Source organism: Tetrao urogallus (assembly GCF_951394365.1).
Source record: "Tetrao urogallus genome assembly, chromosome: 2".
In the NCBI taxonomy this organism is placed as follows: domain Eukaryota; kingdom Metazoa; phylum Chordata; class Aves; order Galliformes; family Phasianidae; genus Tetrao; species Tetrao urogallus.
In genome coordinates, this window is record NC_136814.1 from 53,166,598 (window position 1) to 53,193,629 (window position 27,032).

Genomic DNA, 27,032 nt, shown 5'->3' on the forward strand with positions numbered 1-27,032 from the left:
ATGGAGAATGACCAGTTCACTGAGAAGCAGCAGCAGGTTCCCACCTCACCTAGGCAGGACATTCAAGGGCAAAGCAAGGAGGAACCTGTCCCCAGCTCGCAGCCCCTGTCCCCCACAGACCAAACCAGCTCCCATCCTGAGGTGGCCACATGTGACATCTCGGAGGAGCTGAGCCGGCAACTGGAGGACATTATTAAAACCTATGGGTCTGCAGCCAGTCTGATGGAGAAGGAAGGCACTACAGCAGGAACTGAAAGGCCGGAGAAGGGAGATGCGGGCAGTATGGAGGATGCAGAGTATGAGGATACAAATGAAGAAAGTGAGAAAGACAAACCAGCTCCTGGAGATGCTTCAAGAGCAAAGGAGCCCAGCACCAGCAAGGAACAAAAGCTGGAGAAGAAAATACTGAAAGGACTAGGCAAGTGCTTATGTACTTACATAGTTGCTCTGCTAACAGGTAAAACCTCCTTGGATTTCACTCTTTCCCTTGTTAGGCCTCTGCTATGGCTGATAGGGACCACTAAAAACTACAGTGACTATTATAACTTTTCTAATTGATAAAGATTGTCAGCAGTTACCCAAAAGATACAGTAGGCTTTATCAGACATTAATCCTTGTACCGGGATGAAAGCTTAGGATTTTATCACATGGCTGATAGACTAATGGTCCACCCAAACTAGTGGCCAAAGCTGCAGGTCTGAAGACACGCTGAACAGTACTGCTTCTTAGACAAAGGGACATCTGATCTCTTGTTTATGCCCCTGTACATTCATTTATTTTCCTACTTCCTCAGGTATGATTTCTTACCGGTCATAACTATGCTAATGGTGCTACTACGTGGAGTGGCCAAGAGGGAAATTGCAGAACAAATTCAATGTGTTATATTTTATTCAGCAGGCTCATCACGGACTGTTTGCAATAAATCAGTAAGCTTGTTCTCCCTAAGCGTAGCCATTGGTCCTCTTGGCCACTGCAGGATCCTCTTAGCTGAGCTTAAAATCCTTTCTACTGGACAGCCACTAGAGAGCAATGTAGCTGCATCCCAGTCTAGCAAACGTGCTGCTTGTTTCCACTTATATATAACTTCCACTCTTTTGACTCTTTTCTGCATGAGAACTCAAACCCAACAGTATTCTAATCCTACAGAAAAATGACTGCAGAGTGCACTTAGAGAAACAGGGCTCTTTTTCCAGATTCCTTGGACATCCGTGTAAAGTACAGTTCCCCTGTTCCAATATCCTTGGCTGTGGTTCGCTTGTTGGTACGCCTCCAAGATGAGTGGAAACACTACTAAAGTACAGTTCTCCAGCTGCACTTGCAACAGTTTTTACTCCATGATCGATTATAGCTCCTTTGAATTTATTTATACCAGTGCTATAGGGATAACTTAGTCTGAAATAGTGGTTTTTCTCCACAAGTAGTACTTCTGGGCTGCACTATACTTGAAGTAGAAAGAATCTGTCCTAAAGATGAAGGTGAATTTTCCCTCCCAGCCTTTTGGGAAGAGGTACATATGGAAAAATATGTCCAAGCCATCCTCATGTACCACAGCCATCCTCAGCTCCAGGGAAGCCAGGGACATTTTGTATTCTAAGAACAAGCAGTATTCAAGCTCTAGCTCAAACTGAGGGCTGAAATGAATACCAAAAAGTATCAGCATGGAAGCAGTACATGACTGTCTACACAGCCTATCATCACAGATTTAGTGATGTATGCCAAGATAATTATTAGACTGTCTCTGGTATCCATATTCATTACACCAACTCAGGGAAATGTTTTACACCACTCTCAAACCTGGCTATCCGAGTAGGGGTTGAGCAGCACAAGAGTATCCCAGTTTCTGTCAGTTCACTCCTGCAAAGGAATTACATATGTGACCCAGTCATGTTACAAAAATATTAAACAAAAAAAAAAAAAAAAAAAGATTATACAGGAAAAAGTCATTTCACTTGCCAATAATTTTTGCTGGAAGAAAGTACATTACTGAGGTACGAAATGGGAGCAAATTCAAGCGTGCTTGTTCTTACTGGGAGAAAATAAACAAGAGGAATTCACAGTAAAGATGGTCCCCTTCCTTCAAAAAAGCACCCCTCTCCTCCCTGAGTTCATTCGTAAAAAATGAATATACTAATTCATGCATAAAAACAAACACACACAACAATTTCGTAACAGTATGTCAGCTACAAACTATCTCTACCATCAAATCTCTGCTTCTTTTTAAGGAAAGGAAGCCACCCTACTGATGCAAAGCTTGAACAAGCTGAATACTCCAGAAGAGAAACTGGACCTGTTATTTAAGAAGTATGCTGAGCTGGTGAGTGCAGCACAGGTTCTCCTCCTAACTGTTTAGAGAGGAACCCATAAACACACACCATTCAGCACAGCCCAACCTCACCTAGTGGAAACATCTGTCCTATTAACTTATACAGAAAAGTAATTGTCGGGGTTAAATAATGACTTATGAGTGAGAAAAGGGGGGGGAGTGAAAAGTCAGGAGAACAATCTGGAATTTGAGTTAGATTTGGAAAGGGCTAAAAAATTGATAAGACAATAGTTGTACTTAAAGATAAATCTGTGTAAATATTTCTGGCATAAAGAGGTATAACTGAAAGCATGGAGTCACTGGGATGCTATATAGTCACAGCACCCAAAAAATGTCTTTATTAAATCTGTTTATTCACTTTTATTCTTAACATGTCTTTCATACATTTCTACATACATTTTAATACTGTGAGCATATTTCTATTTTTCAGGGAGAAGATGATTTTATTCTAATCCTCTAAGCATCTCTCCCTTCTTCAAGGGATGTATGTTTCTTCTCTTGTAAAAACTGCATTTGTTAAAAGATTATTCACAACTATTTTAAACTAAATACCCATTTTATGCATCTCTACAGTATTCACTGGTGTTCATCAGATCTTCATGTAACAAATATTGGAATAGTGTGATTAATTTTTAATCCATAGTTACCAAATCTGTTTAGTTAGGTAAGTTAAAGAAGATGCAAAGGAAAAAAAGAAAAAGGAAAAAAAAAAAAAAAAGATCTTTTATTCTAGTGGCATGTTTTGAAAAAAGCAGTCCTTTTCTTTGCACATACATCGATCCTTACAGTAAATCTGCCTTTCTTGCTCAGGCCATAGGGATGCAACAGGCTCAAGTCATCCACAACCTTCATGCTGGCACTCAGGCACTGCCAGTATGTCCAGATAGCTAAAAAAGACGGGATAGATTCCTTCAATAGGTTAAAAAAAATGGACCTATGGAACTGTTTTACACTACCACACCAGCCCATGCAGTGGAGATGAGCTCAAGTTCACAGCAGCTCAGAGTGGCAGGCACTCCTGCTTTCCTTTTCTGCAAGGAGCCCTGCATACCTCTGCATATGGGCGTTCCTTCACCTTCTGGACCTTGTTCCTTCCTTGATCACCTTGCATATCACTGATCTGATCAAACTGGAAACAGCATGCAGTATGAAGTGTCAGAGTGTAGAAAATCAGGAAGTAGAGAATTGAAGCCAATCATCAGAGAAACCAAAGTATAGTGAAATTAACAGTAAAAGCCCCTGAACCATAATGTTACACCTGTAATGATGACCTGACTCCCCTTCTCTGTTCTCTCCACAATGAGGATGGGTTAGTTTCAGATAAAGGATTTTCTTCTCAGTAGTTAAAGGTCTCTATGTCCTTAAGCAGTGAAAATCTCACATGTGAAATGGCTGCAGCATTTTACAGTTTACGGAGACTGAAAAACATGCCAAGCAGAACATTGACTTTGTAATTGGTTTTATGCACAGATGTGTCCATGTTTCATCATAATGTGATGTTCAGCTTTCCTTTTTTTCCATGTAAAATTCTCTGATTTCATAAATTGGACTCTGGCAGTTTATAATTGAGCCCTTGCCTAAAGGGACTTTGTGCCCACAAATTAACCGAAACAGTATTTCTCTGATGTATTCTCCATTGCATTCGGGCATTGTTGGAGCACTGAACACATTATGGCCCACATTGCCAATAACCCATGAAGGAGAAAGGAACTAAAGCAAAAGTGCATTCAGTTTTGACATCCTGTGCAATGTCACTAGAATAAATCCTTTAATTAATACAACTCAAGGCTTGTGGGAAAAACCCTTACACTACTCACTCAGCACAGCTTGTTAGCAGCTACCATTCTGTTTGCTCCCTGTTGCCCATCTCCATCACACACTTCAGGTCACTTTTTGCTTTTGCTGAGTTATCTTCCAGCTGTATCAGTTCCCTGGTCCAGTTAATCATGTAGTGATGTGAGCACTTCTGCAGCACAGCTCTGGGGAGAGCAGCACTGTGCCAGGCTGAGTGAGCTGGGTGCTGGCCATGGCTTCAGAGTATGAGGTGATGCTGCTGGCTCTGACTGAAGATGCTGCTCAAATGTAGGGACACAACATAGCACTATGTCCCCACAGTCACTCAGCTATCTGCTATTTAAGTGCTAGCACATGCTCTGGCACAGCCTATCATGACGAGTACATGCAAAAATGGATGGCATCAGAAAACAGTGTGGGACGCATCCCTGCTGGTATGAATGAGGCCATTCCTACAGGGAGGAAAGCAACTGAACAGTTTGGACATAAGCTGTGCCCTACTACTTGCCACCAGAGAGCATTTTATCTGCTCATTCTGATGCAGCCAGAGTGGTTGGAGCTGGTAGAGAAGACTGTGCTTTATTTTAGTTTTTGCCTACAAACAGTCATTATGGAATTCCACGTGAATGGTTTGTTTTCAGAAATCCTGAGTGTCTCTCAAGTTCTGGGTGCAACTATACACTGATACATAGACACGAGTATTGCCAGGATACAGTGGGGTCACAATAAAACTGCTTTTTTCTTTTTCTTAAATTGAAGTTTGTCTAACTAGGTCAGCCATCAAAAATCATAATTCCTTCTACCTGAAGTGAATTTTAGCTGATATTTCATTACCTATTTTTAAAAATTCATCTGTGGTGCTCTTTTGTCATTCCTATTTACCAGTGAATTTCCTTCTTCAGTACAAAAGTAATGCCACATCCTAGATATTTCTAAGAACTTTCAAACCTAAGTTTCTAGAGCTAGGCATTTTTAATGAAAACAACAGCAAAAAACAAACCAAAAGATGCTTGGAAGCTTCTGGTATCGTGATTAAGAGCTATTTCACTCTGAATCCCCTACCTCAAACACAGCTTGAGCAAGTCATCTTAAATTTGGACAAAGCATTATCTGCTAAGCACGGGCTGCACATGAAAAATGTGAAGAAAAAGAACATTTTTGGTGTTTTAAAAGGGAAGAAAAAGGGGCCAAAATCAAGCTTATAAAGGAAAACAAGTCTTTAATTACAGAGAGGCTATTTTTCCCTACAATACTAGAAGAATTATTCCGACTTGATTAGATGTAGAGGCCTTTATTCCAGGGTAAAAATACACAGAACTCATGCTGAAAGTTGAGCATAAATTGTAAATATCCTCCAAGCTGGTGATTGCTTTGGTTTGTGGTATGACTAGCAGTGATGTGATTGATAATACGCAGAGCTCCATACTATAAGCATAAATCACAGAACATCTGCAGAAAACAGATCCTTGGGCAGAGAAAGTGCTACATATTATTCCTGCCATCTGTCTTGTCTGAGCTTCACATCACTTCTCTACACTCATAAACTTTCCCAGTCATACTGGGGTTAATAATCAGTACCAGCAGTATCATATTGTTAAATGATGTGCCCTAATAGCAACTATTATTATTAAGGTTTTCATATTGTAGCTCATGAGTAACTGGAAAACATCTGGATTTTAGGAACATCTCTTAATACATACATGCCTGTAATAGAGAGAAGGGTTGCTGCAGGTTGGGGTGGAAGAAGAAATCATCAAAAGCTTCAGAGGTGAAATGCATCTTGGACATTTCTGTTACAGTGTTAACTTGCAGTACAGCAAATTTGTCCAACAGCCAGTAACAGGTATGTGTTAGAGGGAATGACCGATCTTTGTGGAGCTGCTATCGGCAATTCTGATGCTCCCTCTCCTCCCACCTCCAACATGGTGCTCCCCTCCAGCCCTTCGGGCAACACAAGTCCTACACATCTGCAGAAACAATTGCCATGCTTTATACTCCTCAGAATTTAGGTGGAGCCAAAGAGCCAGAAAGAGGTTTGATTCCCTGTAACCCATCCCCATGACAGGGGCCTTCAGAAACACAACTGACAGACAATCCATGAATGAGAGGAGACTGGCAAAGAGGAGGGGAGATGCCCACTGGATGTTCAGGGGAAATTCTTCCCTGAAAAGCCTTGTCCTAGTTTGGCTGGGGTTGAATAAATTTTCTTCTTAGAAGCTTGTAAAGCAGTGAGTTTTAGGTTTTAGAATGAGAATAGCATTGATAACACACTGGTGTTTTCAGTTGAGCAGCACTTGCAGTAAGTAAAGGCCTTTTCAGCTTCCCAAACTGCCGTGCCAGCGAGGAGGCTGTGGTGCACAAGAAACTGTCCCTGTTTCAACCCACGAGTTCTGGCACTTTTCAGTTTTCTTCTCCATCCCACTGTGGGGGTTAGTGAGTGAACAGCTGTGTGCTATGTAGCCTCCCACAGCGTTAGACCACAACAGGTCTTCTGCTTCCAACGGCAGCTAAGCTTTTGCACAAGCTCTTTCCTTGGTTTCCCATGCTTTTTCTGCTGTTTTTTTTTTTTTTTTTTTTTTAACAGTTTTCTGGGTTTCTAGGAAATCTGGGAGTTCTTTTTCATGAAGCTGTAAAACAGAATGAGCTGCTATTGAGTTATCTCATGATCTGGAGAAATCTCACTATGTAAAGATCTACCGACTGCTCCAGTTCTTAAAATTACAACAAAAATAAAATCTCACAGCTTCCCTTCAGATAAACTCACTTTCTTTTCTTTCCTTCTCCTCTCCACTTGTTTCAATTCCCATTCCCTGCCCAGCTTGAGGAGCATCGTGCTGAGCAGAAGCAGCTCAAGTACCTGCAGAAGAGGCAGGCCCAGATCACCAAGGAGAAGGATCAGCTGCAGAGTGAGCACAGCCGAGCCATCCTTGCTCGCAGCAAGCTTGAGAGCCTGTGCCGGGAGCTCCAGAGGCACAACAAAACCCTCAAGGTGAGTGTTGGCTACATCAAGGTACCCAGCAGAGATTGAAGAAGGTACCAATGCCTTCTCACCTCACGCTTCAATACCAAATTGTATGCAAACTCTAGACAAATAATGTATGTTCAAGTCTTTATGCCTGTTTACATCAAGGCCCTTCTTTTCTTCCTTTGGAAGTGTCCAAGTGCTTCTGAATATTGAATGTGTTGTAGTTGTTTTTTGAGCATTGAGTTCAACTGGGGCTGTTCAACCTGGGGAAGGTTCAGGAGGGATCTCATTTATATCTATAAATACCTCAATGGAAGGTGCAAAGACGACAGAGCCACGCTCTTTTCAGTGGTTCCTGGTGCCAGGACAAGAATTCATGGGCACAAAATACAACACAGGTGGTTCTGTCTGAGTGGGTGGCCAAAACCTGGTACAGTTTGCCCAGAGAGGCTGTGCAGTCGCCTCCTTGGAGATCTTCACAAGCTACCTGGACAACCTGCTCTGGGTGGCCCTGCTTGAACAGGCAAATGGGATCAGGTAGTCTCCTGAGGTCCTTTCCAACCTCAGCCAGTGATCCTGTGATTCCAGTCTCACCAATGTTAGCTGTAAGTCCTTGTCATGTTACCAGATGGATCAGCAAAGGGAAAACTAGTAGTGCCAACAGGCCAATTATGCCACATTTGCTGGGGCAGATCACTCTTTCCCTCCCAAAAGGGTCATTCACCCAGATCCAGGCCTGGCTGCCACACCAACTTTCAGTCCAGCTTCAACACGCTGGCATGGAGGGTGGAGAAGTGGAGTGGAGAGTGGAGAAGACCACTGGAGAAGGGTGTTTTTTAAGCTGCATCAGGTCTTACAGAAAGTATCTTCTCAGATTCCCAAGACTGCAAATGTGAATGCATGTGTATCGTCAGAGAAATACAAACACCAGATTTGCTACACAGGACTCATAGAAATCTGGCAGCTGTTTTTGCATTATTTGAGTACTCAGGCATTTTCAAGTGATCAAACAGGACACTTGTTTCAAGACATCAGTCTTCAAGAGAGTAAGGATGCTGACACTGCTTGTGAAAGCTGTCTGGATTATGAACACCAGTTCAAAATGGAAATGTTCAGGAGTGCCAAAAGGCTAGGATCCATGTATCACATCTGCCTACCCCTTGGTGCATCATGCCATTTAAACGTGAAATTTATAATATGACTATTCTTGAAAAATCTTACGTTCAGGAAATACATTTCTGTTGTGATCTTACTTTTTTATTTTGAGTGAATGTCAGTGATAGTGGCGTCATACAAAAAGCTTCTGCTTTGGTCTATTAAAAATCCTTCTTAATGGGGATATAATCATCTGTAGTATTACACACATGAATTCTCAGCAGCAAGAATCATACCTCATATAACCTCTATCAACAGATTTCTACTCATTTTTACCAACTCAGAAGCAGGCCTTTAGGATCTAACCTCAACTTTTATTGTATGTTGATAAGAATGTATCTGTGAGAGGGAATGGCAGTGTCTAAACAGATGCAGTGCATGAGTAGGTGGATGGCAGTTTAATGGATAGGCAAACTAGAAGCAAATCTCCAGGCACTCAGTCATGGTAGCTCGAAACCATCAGTTAAATTTGTGCCTGCCATTCGTACAAAACCTCAGTATCAATCCACACTGATCTACCAAACCTTCTTTGGGAAAATCTCTCAGTAGAAATATAAACCTGCTTTGGAGTGATCTAAGACTTATAATTTATGACTTAAGATTTATGTCCAAGGCAGTGGAAAACTGAGGTATAGAGAAAAACTGATTATATTCAGAAAACATGTTTGGAACTGGTTTTCTTGAATGACTTGTACTATCTTCCCAGCTGCCATATGCTTACTAATCACTCTATTGGAGAATATCATCTTTCATTTCAACTTGCATATAGTTTATAATGCAATTCATCTTTACATTTAGAAAAATCTCTTTCCAACATCTTCAGATCTGTGGGGCTGTTTTGCTTTGTGACGGTGTCTCCGGAATAAAATCATCAATTTCTCACTCTGTTCTGTTTTTTTCCCCTGTAGCTATGCCAGGGAGGCAGGAAATGCCCAAACCAATCTTTCAGTAAGAAGTGTCCAAATTTTGGCCACTTCTCTCTATGGAGCCAGAAAACTTTTAGGAAACACTGAATATTTTTCTTCCTCTGGTTCCTGCCTTTTTAGCATTTAAAAATAAAATAAAATAAAATAATAATTAAATAAGTCAGTATGACAATATATTTGCAGAATGAATTAGGATTGAATTAATAAAAGAAGACATTTGATGTTTTTCTCCGTTTTTGTCTCTAACAATTTTAAGACAGTTAATGGAATATTTGCCTTTAGGCTTTACCTTCTGGAGATCTGTGAGTCTCCAGAATCTCATCTTCAGTTTATTTGAGTGTAATTTTCTTTTGCTTATGACTGTACTGAGAGGGCCTAAAACAGGAGAATCCACAGTGTGTTATTCTTAAAACTTCATGCTTAAGTAATTTTTATTTTGGCTTTGGCAGAACAGAGAAATTGATCCATAATTTTTTTTTAGCTCTTGGGATTAGCACTTCTGATTATGTTCCAAAGACTGGAAAATAAAAATTGTCAGAGATTGTATCATTTTAATAGCAAAGGAGAAACCTGGCTTGCCCAGATCACGAACGTCCTCTGACTTGCCATGTGGCACATTATATGCACATCACGTCATGTAAATGTCATCTTTACTCATCTGGTGTGCGGAGCTCCCATTAATTGGAGATTGGTGCAGCCAAGTGGCGATGAATATGCAATGCAGAGCTGTGCTGAAAATCCACAGTGCATCAGAGAAGATAATTGCTGGCTAGTGTTGGATACTGGCCTCAAAATTTCACTTACTTGCAGTCCAGCTATTCAGATTATTTCTTTGCTGTTACATTTCACAGCAGAAAACAGATGCTTAATTCTCCCTCCAAGAAAAGCAAAATAAATGTTCAGAAAATAACAGAATATATTCCCACTGCAATGGAGAACAGCTCTGCTAAGAGCAATAGCAACTCATTTCTTTGCATTGTGTTCATGTTCTGCCAATTATCTGACAGTCTGGTGGCTACTTAATGTCTTGTAGGGACATAAATCTCTCCTGTCCTTCCTGCTACAGACATTAAGCAATGACTTTCATACAAATGTCACAACAGTCAACAGTTTTGATTATGGGTTTGGCTCTAAACTGCGGACCTGAAGCTCAGACTGGGCTGCCTGGGAGTGAGTAGAGCTCACTGAAAATGTGGAATCTGCAGTAACATCGTTTCTGCTGATAGGGCTTCAGCAGATTAACAGTTGTCTTGATTTGTCCTGGTGAGAGATAAGGACCAGAGATGAGGTTGCACTTCTATTTGCAGATTATTTCACATTCCAGCGCTAAATCCCAAACTACAGAATACCTTTGTCTTAGTTTTACAGTTTAATTTTAGTTTAATTCAATGCATTTTTACATTTTTAGCAGTAAAACACTGGAGAGTGATAGCAGTACTGCTATAGGACACAAGAGTATACCTTGTATAGGGCAGATAGTACGAAGATTAAGGGCAGAGGAAAGAGAACAATAGTTTAAGGCTGGATTTTAGTCTTCCACAAATGGAAATCAAAAAAGAATTTACAATGTTGTTTTTATTTGTTTTTCTCATTAGAACTGAATGCCTAATTTCAAAGTGTTTAAAGATTAAACAGAGTGTGCAGTGTGGTTCTCGCATCATTATAAATTCAGCATGGTGATGCCAAGAACTCACTGCCCCAAACACACTCTGCTCTGCTCCCACAACCAAGCAAGGCAGGGGCACTGGGTTCCACACAGTTACTAGGGCATTTACAGCAGTAAATGAGGGCAGTCTTCAGTCCTCCCAGATGGGGACAAACTTCCTTTTAAAGGAACTTCTTAACAGTGTAGAGTCTTGAAATGGGAGAGATTAAGGCTCCTACTGGAAAAAAAAGGGCCACATTATGGGGCCAAGTCTAAAGAAAGAGCTGGGGCTGTAGCCTTGTGATAACAGTCTGGGTGATGCTGATGGCTTGAGGCTATCAGACTGGGCCTGCCCAAGCGAGGAGATGAAGAGGAGCAAACTCTTGAGACAGAGCCCATATTACCTTAAGATAATAGAATCTAGAGTCATACAGGAGTGGCAGTGTTGCAGGCAGCTCAGTGGTACAGCACAGCATCGGGCACAGAGAGCTCTTGTTTCCCTGGCACAGGGACTCCAAGGAGCCTTGTGGGGCACACCCTAGCTCCCACAGACAGATATCTTTTGGCTTGTTCTCCAAAGGAGAGGAGGTCAAGATAAATATTCTGCCGTGCATCAGGAGGCTTCTTGGTTTTCGGTATCCTTAACCATGAATTTTTGCATTCTGCATGTACTCTTTATAATTATTCAACTCAGAAGGAAGGATGAGCAGGATGCAATATTCTCTGCGTAACACATCCCCTTTTCTTGAAATATATATATATTTGCATGATTACTACTCTCAAGATATCTAATTTCACCTCATAACAGAGTTGTTAGTGTGACTTACGTGCAAGACACCAGTTTTCCATTTTACATTCAGCTGGATTTATTACTTCAGTGAGCTTTAAATCACAGCAATGACATTATGCTATGACACTGTTTGGTCCATTAAAACAAAAAAAATATTTTTTGAGGAAGGATGTTTCAAAACCATGGAAATAAGATTCCAGACATACAAGCTTAGTTTCTCAGTCTGCCTTTGACTTCTTGAAGGGAGGGCACCTTGTTGCTTTTCTCCCTGCTCAGGGCTGCACCTATGCCATAGAGAAGAAAGAGCCATGAGCAGTTTTTAAACAGCATATGAGAGGTAAAACAAAGTTCTGATTTAACTAAATCTATGAAGGAACTCAAGTTTTTGTGTTCAATTTTGACACCAGGTTTTGAAGCAGGAATCCCGTACCCCTGAGCCATTGCCCAGTTCACTCTATAATTTCACCTCTTCTGAGTGGAAGCCCTTCTGGAGTCACACTTCGCTGTATTCTGTTTGTGAGCACACACACATGTTCTTGTGTAAAGTGCAGAGCACGAACAGGATTTTGGAGTGATTTCTGCTCATTATTGTATAATTAGCAGATGGCTCCAACAGTTTTCCTCCTGTCATCCAAGGCATTGTCATCTCTATAACATCCTGGCAGCAAAAGGACAAATGTCCTCTACCTTGAGCAGCAGTTGTTCAAGATCACTCTTGTGATTTGCATGCTAAGTAGAGCTGGGGCATAGAGCTGGGGCACTTGGTATTCAACTTGCTTTAAGAATAGGACCTGAATCAACACCCTTTCTGTCACATTTATGATATAAATTATACCTCACTCGAGTCAGCAAAAGCTTTATTCAGATGTATTTACAGAAAATATGCATATGCAGTGTTATCAGAGACTTTTATGTAAATGAATAGCTGAAATAGTCGAAACCTTATTAGAGTGTGCCATTTGCATGCTGTGGAGAGATTTCTTAAAATGGTTCTGGCATGATTTGTAACAACAGTAGATATGATACCAGCCATTTTGTATGAGGATTGCATTCTCCATCAGGGCAGGCTGCCCTGGAAGTAAACAAGCAGGAAATAAAATTGTCCATACTTTGTGATTGAAAGCAATGAATCTAAATTATTTCCCCATTCTCTTTCATAAATAAAACGAAATCCAAAACAGAATTGCAATAACTGGTGAAAACATAATCCATCAATCTTTCTCCAACCCAGGTTCTGATTCTCTGCTTTGATTCTTTGAGAGCCAGCCCATGATCTTTCTTTGATTCTACCCCTTCCAATAACTGTCAGTTAGAAGGAAAGGGAAGGAGGAATGCAAAGGGATTCTACAGAAAATTATCCCTCTTGAAAAGTGGAAACCTCAAATTCCATAAACTTGATACGAGGATTTCTAGTTAAAAGGATGCGTTTTAAAGAGTGAATTTTAAATTAAATAAAAAAGAAATCTGATAAAAGGGCTTTCAATGACTTTCACTAAATACCTTATTCCAAAGCAAAAGCTGTGCTGCAGTTTCATGAATTAAGGCATGCATGAACATCCCCTTTTCAGGGATTGCTTTGATCTGAAACTGTGCTTTACATCCATCTTTACACATGCAAATTCTTAGTTCTATAATTTTTTCAAGACCACTGTATAATTTGCTCTGTAAATTTAGCATCATGCCTAATGTTGGAGCACATGAAAGCAAGAAAATCTCTGAAGAGGAATATAAACACAGATAATCCTTCAAAGAGTAGCCTTGTGCTACTCTGAAACAGTTCCTTTTGCAACCGCTTTTATTATGCATCTTACTCACCCTGTCTTCTCTCCCATTTGACTACAGGAGGAAACAATTCAGCGGGCACGGGAGGAAGATGAGAAGAGGAAAGAAATAACAAACCATTTCCAGGGCACGCTGAGTGAAATCCAGGCTCAGATTGAGCAGCAAAGTGAGAGGAACATGAAGCTCTGCCAGGAGAACACAGAGCTGGCAGAGAAGCTGAAAAGCATTATTGACCAGTATGAGCTGCGGGAAGAGGTGAGCAATGCAATGCCCACGGGGACCAGCAGCAAACCCAGCTCCATGGAGGGAAGTGGAAAGCACTCTGAACATGTCATCCCCACTGACCATCATTTGGGCATCTCGTGGGTAGCTTCTGCTGTGCTTTGCTGTCCAGTTGGGGCTCTACATGCATCAAGCCAGCAGGATGCCACATGGAAAATGTGGGTGAAAAGCTGACCCGATGGCACCCTGCATGCAGTACTCGTGGCAGCTCTAATGGTGGTGGGGAAAGGGATTGAGGTTCTCATGCAGCAAGATGGCAAGCTGCCTGCTAATCTATACCCCCGTTCACTCACTGCTCCCCCCAAATCCCAAAGGACTCCAGAGTGCTCACTGAGCACCTCCCAGTTTTATCTTTTTGGACAGCCCAGCCCACTGCCAAATGTACTTCTGATCCCCCCAGACACAGGTTGCTGAGGTGACCCTTCCCCAGAAACAAAGCTAATAACCAGGGTAAAGCAGGCCTTTTGCATTGGAATAGACTCCTCTTTGCAGGAATAACGTTTACAGTAAAATCAAGTAGATAATAGATGAATTGAAAATTACATCTCTAAATATAAACATTAGAGCAGTTCAGAAAATTCCCAAGCTCCCATTTCTGTGATGATTTTATGACAAATGCTAGCACATATTGCAGTGGGTCTTTTTACTGTTTCCAAATGTGCTTATTGTGTGGCTCAGTGCAACCAGACAACATTATCATACTGAATAAAACATGAGTAACCTGTCCTCACAATCTGGAATGCCCGATGCAATACACTAATTTCTAAATCTGTTGCATCTTGTATGAAATCTTGCACTGAATGAAGGAAACGCGCATTCCTGTCTTATTGTTTCTATGAAAGGAAAATGTAAAGCAGAAGGATGTGCTCAGAATATTGAGCTCTATCTAAATGCAGCATCAGTGAAGAGTGCAATCAGCAACACTCACCTCCTGAAAGTCACTGCGGAGAGAGAAGTTTTACAGGCCATAGGAGACCTCTGGCACATCTGTCCCACATCCGCTTTCATTTACCCAAGCACTCCAAGCCCACATTATCTATGTGAAGCCAGATCAAATGGGGTGTACTAGGCATATATATATACAATAGGAGCTGCACACGCACTCCCTAAGTACTGGAGGTGCAGTCTGTCATCACACATTTACCCACACAATGGCTTAGAATCACAGGCCACTTAGCAGCTCCAAAAAAAAGTGCATCCCCAACATATTTGTAATTGATGGGCAGCTTTATAATCTACAACTATATTGGATTATACAGATGACTTTATACGCGTATTGTGGAACTGGAAAAGATGCTAAGGGTTTGTTGTTGTTGTTGTTTTTGTTTTGTTACCCATCAAAATAGATGATGTAAACACACTTCCTTTCCTATGCAAATTCTGGCACAGTTTGTTCTTATCAGCACCATGGCTTTTTTGTAACTGCAGTGGGTTGGGAAACTTCCTGTTTTGCAATATTTTTGTCTTCTATGTGTCCCAGTAGATAGCTGTGCATGCATGAGCATGAAGGTCTGTGTACACAACTAAACCTGCACATTCAGCAGAATTTATTCTCTTGCAGCACCTTGACAAAATATTTAAGCACAGAGAACTTCAACAGAAATTGGTGGATGCCAAGTTGGAGCAGTCTCAGGAAATGATGAAGGAAGCAGAGGAGCGACATCAGAAGGAAAAGGAATATGTACTTATCATGCTAATCTATCTGTCTTTTACCTAACTGAAGGACAAGATGAGAGCTGCATAATATTTCAGTAATATATTGGTTATTCTGGTCCAAGCCATGACACAGAAGCAGGGTAGCATAAGACAAGGATTTATTACTTCTGATAGTGCTTGATGCAAAGCAGTAGCATCTGAAAGGCTATTTTCAGGAGCATTTATAGATTTTGAAGATTGTGAGCAGTAGGTTATAGCACAGACTTCTCCAGCAAACTCACCACTACTGCTCTGCTGATTTGTCACAATGTGTCAAATGATGCCATCAGTTTTTTTTAAAGGCTCTGATATTTGATACTCCATCTCTTCACACTGTAAATGATCACATTTAAACAAGCAGGGTTTGTGCTTGTGATTGAATAAGTTGAAGGCCAATATCCCACCAGTCTCAGAGTCTCCCCAGTCAACCTTCTGTGTGTCCAGTTTTATAAACGGAGGTGACCAGGAGCTGATGCAGTCAAGTCCACCTTTTGGGCAGTCCTGTGTGAAACCAGGAGTTGGACACAATCATCCTTGTGGGTCTCTTCCAATTCTAGATATATATAATATGTAATATATAATATTATATATAATATATATCTATATAATATATATAGATATATATTCTGTGATTCTCTTCTGCAGAGCCTCCCTCTCCATGTTGGTTCAAAATGTACTTCCTCAGGCTGTCTAGCATTTTCACAACTACCTAACATCTACCAACATTCTTCACTGGCACACAGATCCTTTTCTCAGCAGTGGCTGCAGCCAAAGCTATGTATAGGGAAGTTCCAGGCTCTCAACAGCTGAAAGAAAGCTGTAGTCCCTAGCAGTCCTCTGACTAGCTCAGGAGTTGCATCAGAGAACTCTGAGAGGATTTTTATTCCATCCCCATGTCTGGAAAGAGATGTATTAGCACCAGCATAGCCTAAATATCACAAGATCTACCTGATTATCCAGCCCAAATGTCCACCTACCACCAGTATTTTCCCACTAAACCATGTCTCTCAGTACAACATCTAAACGTTTCTTGAACACCTCCAGGGATGGTGACTGTGGATGAAACTATGGGATAGTGTACAAAGGAAACACAGCAAACACCTCTCATCAAAAATTGTTCATAAAAGCACTTATCCTCTTTCTTTGCATTGGCCTTGTGGCTGGGACACCCACTCCCACTTAATCACAGAGGTTGGAAGGTACCTCTGGAGAACACCTAGACCAAAACCCTGACAAAGCAAGTTCCCTAAAGTAGGTTACAAATCTTTTCTGCTGGCTAAAAACTGGGGGGGGGGGGGGGGGGGGCGGAAGAGCAGCTGGGACTTCTCCAAGTGCACATCTGCATGTCTCTGTATGACAGTGCATGGTCTGGCTGTGCCTGTCCTTTCAGTGTGGGATCTGTGTAAAGCCAAAACCCCAAATTTTATTCATGGCAGTAGAAACTCAGAAGATTTAGCAGATTCAAAGTCCAGGAAACATTCCCGATAAATCCCTTACAACAAAAATCAAATCTGGGCTTATTTTACTGCTGCCACTGTGGGTCTTCTTACTGAGTGCAAGATTTCAGACACTGAAAAAACAAAAAAAAATACATAAAAGGCAGGGCACTAGCTCTGTACAAAACTCGTATACAGCCAAGTATCAGTGACTCTTCTTCCTCTGCTCAGAGAGTCTTAGCCTTGGGCTGTGTGCTACTGTGACTGTGCTACTGTGCCCAGTTTGTAGCCAAAGTTTCTCATTACAATTTATTCTGCACAGATATGCATAGTTTAGTTATTTTCATTTCTTATAATGCAACAAAAGTCATCACCATCTACATACATACAGGAGTGGGAGATTTCCTTTCTGGCTTTGCTGAACGTATGACTGGCATCTATGAAACAGCAGATTCAAAAACAAGCTACAAAGCCTTTAAGCTGTGGGTGTATAATGAGATGCATTGTGTTCAAAGACTTTTTTCACACTACTGAAGCTAATGCTCAAAAAGACTTGCCTTAGAGGGAGTCAGGTGATATATTAGTAACATCATTTGGAGCAAGGTAGCTTTAGTTGGAGAATATAAGTGATTAGCCAAAAGCCATGCAATGAGTCAAGGCATAATCAGCACATCCCAATTCATCAGTCAGCCCAGCACCCAGATAGCTGGCCTACACTAGTCTCCCACCTCACTCATAATGCCAAGCTCTTATTCCCACCCACTCAGCTATTGTGTGAGAGTATGTATATATACATATATATATATATATATATATGAAATCAAGATGTTTTTGACTGAGTCCTTTCATTTAGGGTTACTTCTCATTAGCTCAATTGCACAGAGTCAGAGCCCTTTCTTCAGCATCCTGTCCATACCAATTCTCTGCATACAAATTTTGTACATCCTTGTGCATGAGTTTTGCTGCAGGACTTTTCAGATGTCTTTAAATGAAAATTTCTGTATTCTTTATCTATTTGATTACTCCTTGGAGGCTCACTTTGATGTTTTCCTACACAGTTCTTCCATACAGGAATCTTTGCTCCTGTACAAAATTTCTTTATCTCATTTAGGGAGAGATGTCCTCGCCTGCAGAGCATGCAAACCACAGCTCAGTAGGCAGAATCTCTTACAAAATTGTCTTATTGCTTGCACAATTCATTCTACACATACAGCAAGAATATGGTCCCCTATGTAAGTAGCAATCATCCACACTGCGTAGCAGCATGATGGCCCCCAAAGGGTTAGCCTGATCTAAGGACGCAGTTTTACCATCATCCCATAACTGCTCAGCACTATCTGTGACTCTCCCAACATACCATATGTTTTTAGCACTCATAAAGCAAACTCTGAACTGTAGTTAATTGCAGTTTAAAGCCTCTGTGACTTTCAAGTGTGTGACTGAAAGGTAATGATCAGATGTCTACATAATTGGAATATGCAAAGTATGGCAGCAAAAAAGAGAGAGAAACAATTTTCACAAAGCCATTCCCTAGATCTATGTCATTAAATGGGAATGAGTGTTCTTGTTCCTTTAGCCACGAGCATGATATGACTGCCTGGGCCTTCAGCAGCTATCATAGCTCTAATTATATTGTATAACATCACCACACTTCACTGAAGTGCTGTTTTGTAAACACCACATTCAGTATTTATTCGTTTCGTTATACAGGCTCCTTGTTACTACTTCATAGCTGATTAATACATGTATTGGTTCTCCTGATGCAGTTTCTCTCAGCTTGGTGTTTGCAGATGACCCCAGGCTGCATGTTAATTTGGGCAAACCTCTCTGAGGCTTGCTTCCCTTACAGAATAGTTTATTAACTCTTAGATTTTCAATGGCTACAGAAGTGATATGGGTCAATAGTACAGAACAATCTCATTAGCAGGCAAAACAAGTGGCTTTTCGTTGCCTTCTCTGCCCATCTTACATCTTTCGTACTGTAGCAGAAAACATGGCAGTGCAGGTGTGACCTCTTCATTACCTCAGACATCCTGGAAAAGAAGGTAACCCTAGACAAGATTTAAGGAGTACAGATAAAAGCCCAGTTCTTGGAAGTAATGACTGGCCTGGGGTTGAGTAGCTCTGGATGTTTTCAAAGCACTTTTCATTAAATAATTTGATCCAGATACCCTTCAAATCCTCGAAACAAAATAAATCACCAAGTAGAAATCAAATCATTCCTGTCCAGGAAACGGTAGATGTGAATAATTCAGTGGATTTGCATCAGAGGGCCAAATGGATGGAAGAAATGTTTTTCTAGTTTATATATAAATATATATATGCATAAGTTTATATATTTATATACAATAAATCTTATTCACTCTCTTTGCCACAAATAGCTGGAGATGGAGAGAATTCATTATATTGTTCAACCAGCATTTGTAAGGTGTGTCCTCTTCCCTTTTGCCAGGTGGCATTAAGTAGTTTGAATGTGTTATTTCTAAGTAAATGTTTAGAATCAAAGTTTTTACTATAATCAAATACTTTTTCTACATGTAATTCTACTCACCTTTCACTTCCAATACAAGTGGGTTCTACTGACTTAAACAGTACTTTTCTGAAAATGCTTCAGAGTCCAGCTTTGCCATTTCAAATGGTACAATTAAGTCCGACAGAAGAAATTCTGTGGCAGACTAAATTATTTACATCCTATGTCATCATTTCTCAAGTTACTACTTGCATTTTTTTCCTGAAATACATTTGGCCTAGCCAGTAAAAGTAACGCTTGATACATGTTTGGCAGACAATAGACATTCCTTTAACGCTTCAATAAATATTTCATTTATTTATCAATATTCATCAATATTTCATGCTTTCAGATCAAACCAATTGCTAGACTATTACTAAGTACTTTGAAAGTGCTGATTTCAAACTGCACTCTGTAGCAGTCTGTGTATCTCTTTCCTACAATTTCCTACCCTCAGCTGATCTTCCAGTGTGCAGTCCACATGTCCAAATGTCATTTTGCTAATACCCTGAAAAAGGGATAACATCTTCCCAGGAGCAACAAGGGATGAAACTGCAATCAAGCTGTTCCTGGGCTGCCTTCTTGATCTAAGTGAGGCATTTATCATCCTGAGCTGGGCGTCTCCTCTGAAGGCACGTCAGTGAAAAAGAGCTCTAAAACAACAAGACACCAGAGCTTGTTTTTGTCTGACACTATGCATTCCCTTCCTGGAAGCTTGCAGATTTTTTTACACAAGTCTGACTGTGAACACATCTGTAGGCTAAGTACTGATCATTAATGCAAAAGAAAGCATACCGTTCACAGGAAATCAGGAATTTAATCTGAGCTGCACTGAAATGACAGTACCAGAAGGTGCTGTAACCATTCTCCACAATTCACATGAAGATATGGTTAAACATCATACTTCTTAGAGCATATGATACTGCACTTCTCATTCTAAACAGGTTTTGAACTAATATTCAAGTATCCTTCTTCTTAGGATAGCAACAAATATTCTATCTTGCCTAATTTCTCCAGCTATATTTATGTGAGAGTTAAATCACTACTTACAAAGTCAGCAGTAACAAAAGCATATGAAGCTGTAGATTGACGGTTTCCAGCTGATAAAACAGGATCTAACAATTTTCTCTCTGTTGCTCAAAACACAGCTCCTCAATCAAGCTGCAGAATGGAAGCTACAGGCCAAAATGTTAAAGGAACAGGAGACAGTCCTGCAGGCACAGGTGACGTAGGAGAGGTGATTGCATGGTGTGTCTTTGTTTGCCCATTTTTAGCCCATTACACATATTTTAGGTATTCAAATTATTTTTTGTGAATCCTTTCTAGCTTCGTTCTTCATCACACAAACTGCTGTGAAGCCAACGCAGCGTCCCATACTGCATATCACACTGTGGCATTTATGAGTGTCTACAGTGCTAAACCACAAAACAGTATGAGTATCTTGGCTTGATTAATTAGCAGAAATATCCTGCATGCATGCCTCTAATCCAGCACAATGCTGAGGTACAAACATGAAACACATACACCAAATTGGAACTGATGTGCTATGCAGTTTTCTAGTCTGGGGTGTAACAACAGAGCTTTTATCAATTTTATCTTGATTTTTGCCAACTGAGGGCTTATACAAGGGACCTCTAGGATTTCAGTGTTAAGTTTAGATTCTGAAATATTCTATAAAATAAAATGATTTCCCCAAATTATATTAAAAGTCAGGCTGTAGCAAAAGACAGTAAAACAAGAAACAGGCAATGGATAAAAAAGTTACCTCCTACGCTTTGAACGCAATGCAATAATCGACCTTAAATGCAAGTGAGAAATCTAAATGATATGACAGACTTTCATATCAAAAAGAGACAGCATCAGTAGATTTTCCTACACTTAAAAAACTAGCCATGTAAACTTATCTTCTTCCACTTGTCTGTGAGAATGGTCCCTCCCCACAGAATTTTAGGGCTCTTGGTCCTGCAGCGATTCAGCTCCTCACCCATCAGCAGGGATATTCAGTGCTTATGGCTTCGCACACTACTAAGTTGTTCCAGCTCTGCTCTTGCAGACGATCCAACTCCTATCTGTTGAGCAGTCAAGAAGGGCTAGAGTTAAAATGACAACCTGGAGACATGGTAAGAGAGCTGCTGTCCTTCATAAGTTTTTTCCAAAGACTGAGATAAGCAGGTAGCACACTAAAGAACGTCACATGAACTGCTGTGGATACTTGTTTGACAGGTTCTGTGATCAAACCTCAAAGGCCTCCAGCTGAGTTAGTCCCAAATGCAGGTCAATTTTCTGAGTGGTTTGAGTTACACTTTTATGTTCAGCTAGCAAGAGTTTTGTATGCAGGCAGACCTCTATAGCCGGTGTAATGAAAGTGAAGGTACTGATAAGAACCAGAATATATTAAACACACATTTGAAATGGAAAAAAACAATTTTAGAGAAAATCCAGTCAAACAAGCCTGCAAAGGCACTGATAATACATGTGCCCCTTGCAGACTTGCTTATATTAAAATTAAGGGGTTCACGTGCTGAAGTGAAACATGCAGTTAGTTGTTCTTCTCAAGTATGTGAGCTCTGGCACCTACACAGCAGCCTCCACTTGGAATTACTGAGAATAATAATAATAATTAGTACTGTTTCCAGTATGGTAGCATTGATGGATCTCCCTCATGGACTAGATGCCACCGTACAAGCACAAAACAGAAAGAGCATAAAAAGCTCCCTGATGCATGAAATAACCAATAAATAATTGCAGGACAACTGCATGGACATTATGAGAACACACTGGTCAGTGAGACAAGGAGGAGCCATAATATAGTTCTTAACCAGAGGGCAGTTGGCATGCGGGCACAGCATGCTGCTGGAGTTCAAGGAGCATTTGGACAGCACTCTCAGACATAGGGTTTGGATTTTGGGTGGTGCTGTGTGGAGCCAGGGGTTGGGCTCCGTGATTGTTATGGGACCCTTCCTACCCAGGATATTCTATGACTGTAAGAGAAGGTCTCAACCCAGGCTCTCGTGCCAGTCTCCTCACCTCGCAGCAGATGGCTCTATAGAGCCATCAGGTTGACTGAAAAAGCGCACTTGGCATCAGGGTCCCATCTATATGGTGGCACTTGGGCTGCTAAAGTAAAGCTTTCCAAGTTTCTGTTTGTGTATGAGTCACAGCCCTGGCTGCAGTCTAACATAAATATACAGGCGTATGCTGTTTGTCAACGAGCTCCAACATCAGCAGTCCAGAGCTCTGCAGGGATTAACCTGCCATGCATTTACCAGCTTGGCAGGGAAGGGCTGCAACCAGAGGTGTGTTCACAGCCACCAAGGCCCTAACTGCCTCATTTAAACTTAGCTTGGGCAAATCCACACTACACTGCAATTATGGCAATGACATATTCCCAGAGGCACCGTAACAGCTAATCAGAATGAAAATAAATCATAATATAACCATATCCAATTTGAAAATCAGGACTAAACCTACCCCATTATTAGTGACATCTTCTATATCCTCTTTCCCTCAGTGCAGCGTCAAGGGAAATGTGCACTGGCAGGCACCAGGGGAAATAAAAGCTCCTGGTTAATCATTTTTTCAGCTCTACACAGGTGTGGGAGAGGGCAGCTGGTCTCGTCAGCTGCTCAGAGCCTCTAACTCTTCTGCACCCACCATACAGACTGCCAATTGCTCTAACAAGAGCTATCAGGCTGGGCTGATGAACTGTCAAACCATCTCAGCATTGTTGGGGTGCCCAGGGACCAGAAAACATCTGAGATTATTTCAGAACAGCTGATATCTGTACTTTATAGAGAGAGCATCCTGCATGGTTTTGGAGCTTTGGAAGCACTTTCCCCACCTGGGATGAGGGGAGGAAAAATAAATAAATAGATAAATAAAAGGAAAAGGAGAAACTGAGGGAATTTGATATAAAAACCAAACCTCGGATCTTTAGAACAGAGTTTTTAAAAACATTCACAGATTTTATGTGGAAAAACAGGGAAATATGGCTTACAACAAAGTGCAGCCACAGACGAACATTCATGTGTGACTACCAGAGGTAAACTGATAGCAAAATACAAACCCTGCCTAGTCTTAAATTCTGGCATACTGCTAAAGACCTTTTTTCTGTTCTTCATGAAATGAAGTGAAGCTGGCAGAAGAGGATGCCAGGAGATTATTTTCACTGTCCTTGCTGGCCTTGCCTCCAGCTGTAGAACACACAGGCTGCAAAATAGAGCTGACAGAGAGCCCACTCAACTCTCCTAAGCTACAGCACAGGGATGAATGCAGGTTGGCCTTATGCAGAGGCTGGGCTTTGCTCAGAAGCAGGGTGCCCCCATGTCAAATAACACAGGGAAAGAGTAGAGATGCTCCTATTTAGTGGTGGCATAAAGTGAAGCATGGAGTGTTGCCTGATGCTATGGACCCGAGCCACCAGGGCTGGGATTGCAATGATAGGAGAGGTGAAGTGGTTACAGTATGATGTGGTGATCGTAGAGTCATAGAATCAGTAAGATTGGAAAAGACTTCTAAGATCATCTAGACCGACTGCCAACTCATCACCACCATGCCCACTAAGCCATGTCTCTCAGTGCCACACCCACATGTCTCTTGAACACCTCCAGGGTTTTCACTATGCCTTTTCCCCAGGTCTCTCAGACTTCAGAAGCAAGGTAATCAGGAAAACACCTAGCTCTTATCCTGGCTTGCTGGGTATCTGATAAGCCAGGTGAACAGCTAAATGAATCAAGGCTTAGTGCTAGCTCAGACACAGTTCTGAATCTTACCTAGAGCTGACCCCATTGCCCAGTCCTACCCCACATCAGTGGTCATACCATCAGGATAGTCCCTGCCACACTCCAGTAGCCCAGTGCACTAACAGAGATGGCTCACTTAACCCATTACCACTTTCTGCTCCATAGGTTACCCTAAAGAAGTCAGCCTCTATTGTATACAGAGCTTGTGAAGAAAGCAGGGGGCTGGAAATCTAGGCAGATTTTAATGCTGTTCTCCTGAAGCCTCTATGGAGTTACTTAGGGAGATGTTTCCACTAATCTTCCACTTCTAGAGAATTCTTTCATTTCTGGGCAACCAACACAGAGACATCCTAGCTGCAGCATTCATGAACTCAGCATCCATAATTCCCAGATCTTTTTAAAGGTCACCAGCCCAGGTCTTCCTATTCTTCATTTTATCTTTCTGCAACAAACAAATGATAATAGTTTGCAATCTTAAAAATATACACAGAATTTTAGGTCACTTATGTTGGTGCTTCATTAGTATCCAAACACATGTCCAAAAAAACCCCAACCTATTGTATTATCTTCTACTTAAGCAAGGTATTATCATTCAGTTCACTGCTCTGGAAACTCTGAAATCATTGTTTTTCTTTTTCTTGTTAATGTAGATCACTCTCTACTCTGAGAGATTTGAAGAATTTCAGAAAACATTGACAAAAAGCAATGAAGTGTTTGCTACCTTCAAACAGGAGATGGAGAAAGTAAGTAGCAGCTTACATCTGAACTCTGTTCTTGACACTTCCATTTTGATATGTCACAGTGCAGTAATTTTAATTGGGATTAGGACATTTCTGCATATTTTGGAGAACAGTTATGACTACAGACAAAGACCTGAGTGAAAGGGCTGTCCTAATTCCATCTGCAGTGTGGGACTGCTGTTGTGATTCAGCTTTTCTTCTTGATTTTATAGATGACAAAGAAAATGAAGAAGTTGGAAAAGGATACTGCTACATGGAAATCCAGGTTTGAGAACTGTAACAGAGCATTACTGGATATGATTGAAGAGGTGAGCGGGCTTTCTGATGCACCCCTTCTACCACATAACAGTTTAAGTGGGAAATGCAATGAACTGAATATGTCAAAAGTAAAAAATATATATATGTTGAATCTAAGGGTCATTTTTTTCAAGTTACCTTGGTTATTGGATCTTTTAAAAGAAAAAAAGACAAACATCACAAACATCACAACTATTGGGACTTTTAGATTATGCTGAAATATTCATTATGTCCACAACAAACTGAACTATGTCACTGTGAATTTTAAGTGCTCTAAAAATGCATGATAGTGAATGCTCTCACAGAGAAGCAAATTGGCATTAGTTCATTTTAAGATACTTTCTTTCTGCATAAGAGCATTCACTCAGAGAGTAAATGTGCCGTAGCAAATGAATTTTAAATTCACTCCTTTTGTTAACTTCTTGTGCAGGCAAACTCTAAGAGCCAAAAGCAAGCATTGTGTCTCACTATAGTTTTAACCACGATGTCAGAGAAACAGTGCAGAGGAAATTAGTAAGCATGTTGGAACTCATTCAGATAAGATAAGAGCCTGCCTGAAGTTTCAGCCCAGACTTACAATGAACTTGGACTGGGTCTTTCTGGCTAGTTTTGTAGTTCTGTCCATTTCTATGGATTTTGATATTTCTTGATTCCTCACTGGGTGTAGAAGCAAGAAAATGTTCAACGTCAGCAACTCCCACAGAATCTAGAAGGAAAGTTAAAAAAAAAAAAAAAAATTTACAGAGATTCCCCCCTTCCCCCCCCCCCCCAAAAAAAAAAAGAAAACAAAACAAAAAACCCACACACAAAACAAACAAACAACCCACACACTCAGCCTCATTGAAACTGAGGTTGAGGTAGGATTTTGGATCCATTTCTGTATGAAGATACAGTATGTTCTTCTATCTCTACAGATTGTTGACAGGTGTTCCTGCAAATATTTCTTGGTGAAATCTTTATGGCCAATGTTAATGCAGTACAGAAACAAGGGCAAATTTCCTCTTGCAGCCTTGGTACCAAAGGTCATGGTAATCGCAGAGCAGTTTGAGAAAGCCAGACACCTTGCAGAGTCCTGTGAGGACTGCCTAGATCTCAAATTGTTTCCTAATTGCTAATTCCACAAATGAACTGCATGCACACAAACTCAGCCTGTGCCTTTGTCTAATGTCTCTGACCACAGAAAGCCATGAGGACCAAGGAATATGAGTGCTTTGTGTTGAAAATCCAGAGGCTAGAGAACCTTTGCCGAGCTCTGCAGGAAGAGAGGAATGAACTGTACAGAAAAATAAAACAAGCACAGCTCCCTGAAGAGGTGAATGGAAATGATATCTCAGAAGAAGACGACGATGCCAATACAAACCCTTCCTCCAGTGACCAGGCAAGCATTGAGCTATGTGCTGCTGACAAGAACATGCTGCAGGAGCTAGCTGAAGCTTTCAGGGTGTCCCACTCAGCAGAGGAGACCTTTCCAAGCAACAGCAGCAATCCAGAGACATGCGATGTTCAAATGTGTAAAGCCATGTCTGTACCAGAACTCCCCTGTCATCTCACCTCACAGTCAGAGGCCAGGAACCACTGTGAGCAGTTCAGCATGAGCACATCAGGACCCCCTGAACACATGCCAGCATCCTCTGAAAATACAACAACACCCATCGAGAACATGCCAAAGCCCACCAAAAGCATGCCCATGCCCACAGAAATGGTGCCAACACCTACAGAAAGCGTGCCAATACCTACAGAAGGTGTGCCAACATCTCCCAAAATCATGCCAGCAACCCCTGAAGGTGTGCCAACACCTATGCAAAACACATCTGCTCCCCTTGGAAATATGCCAGCATCCACCAAAAGCACACCAAAAGCTGTAGAACACGTGGATGATATAGCAGAGCTGTTTGTCCAGGATCAGCCCGCAGAGCAAAAAGGGGATACAGATATGGAAGCAGTAGACTGA

The 27,032-nt window shown here is 41.1% G+C and overlaps 1 protein-coding gene across 1 annotated transcript; it reads left to right on the forward strand.

Annotated features, from left to right (window-relative positions):
• TXLNB (taxilin beta) lies at positions 1 to 27,032 on the forward strand (the record flags this gene model as incomplete). Its single annotated transcript, XM_079550825.1, is given in 9 exon segments — positions 1 to 429; positions 2,225 to 2,314; positions 6,936 to 7,106; positions 13,441 to 13,635; positions 15,224 to 15,343; positions 20,451 to 20,525; positions 24,695 to 24,787; positions 24,997 to 25,092; positions 26,262 to 27,032. Coding segments are annotated over 9 exon segments (2,040 nt in total).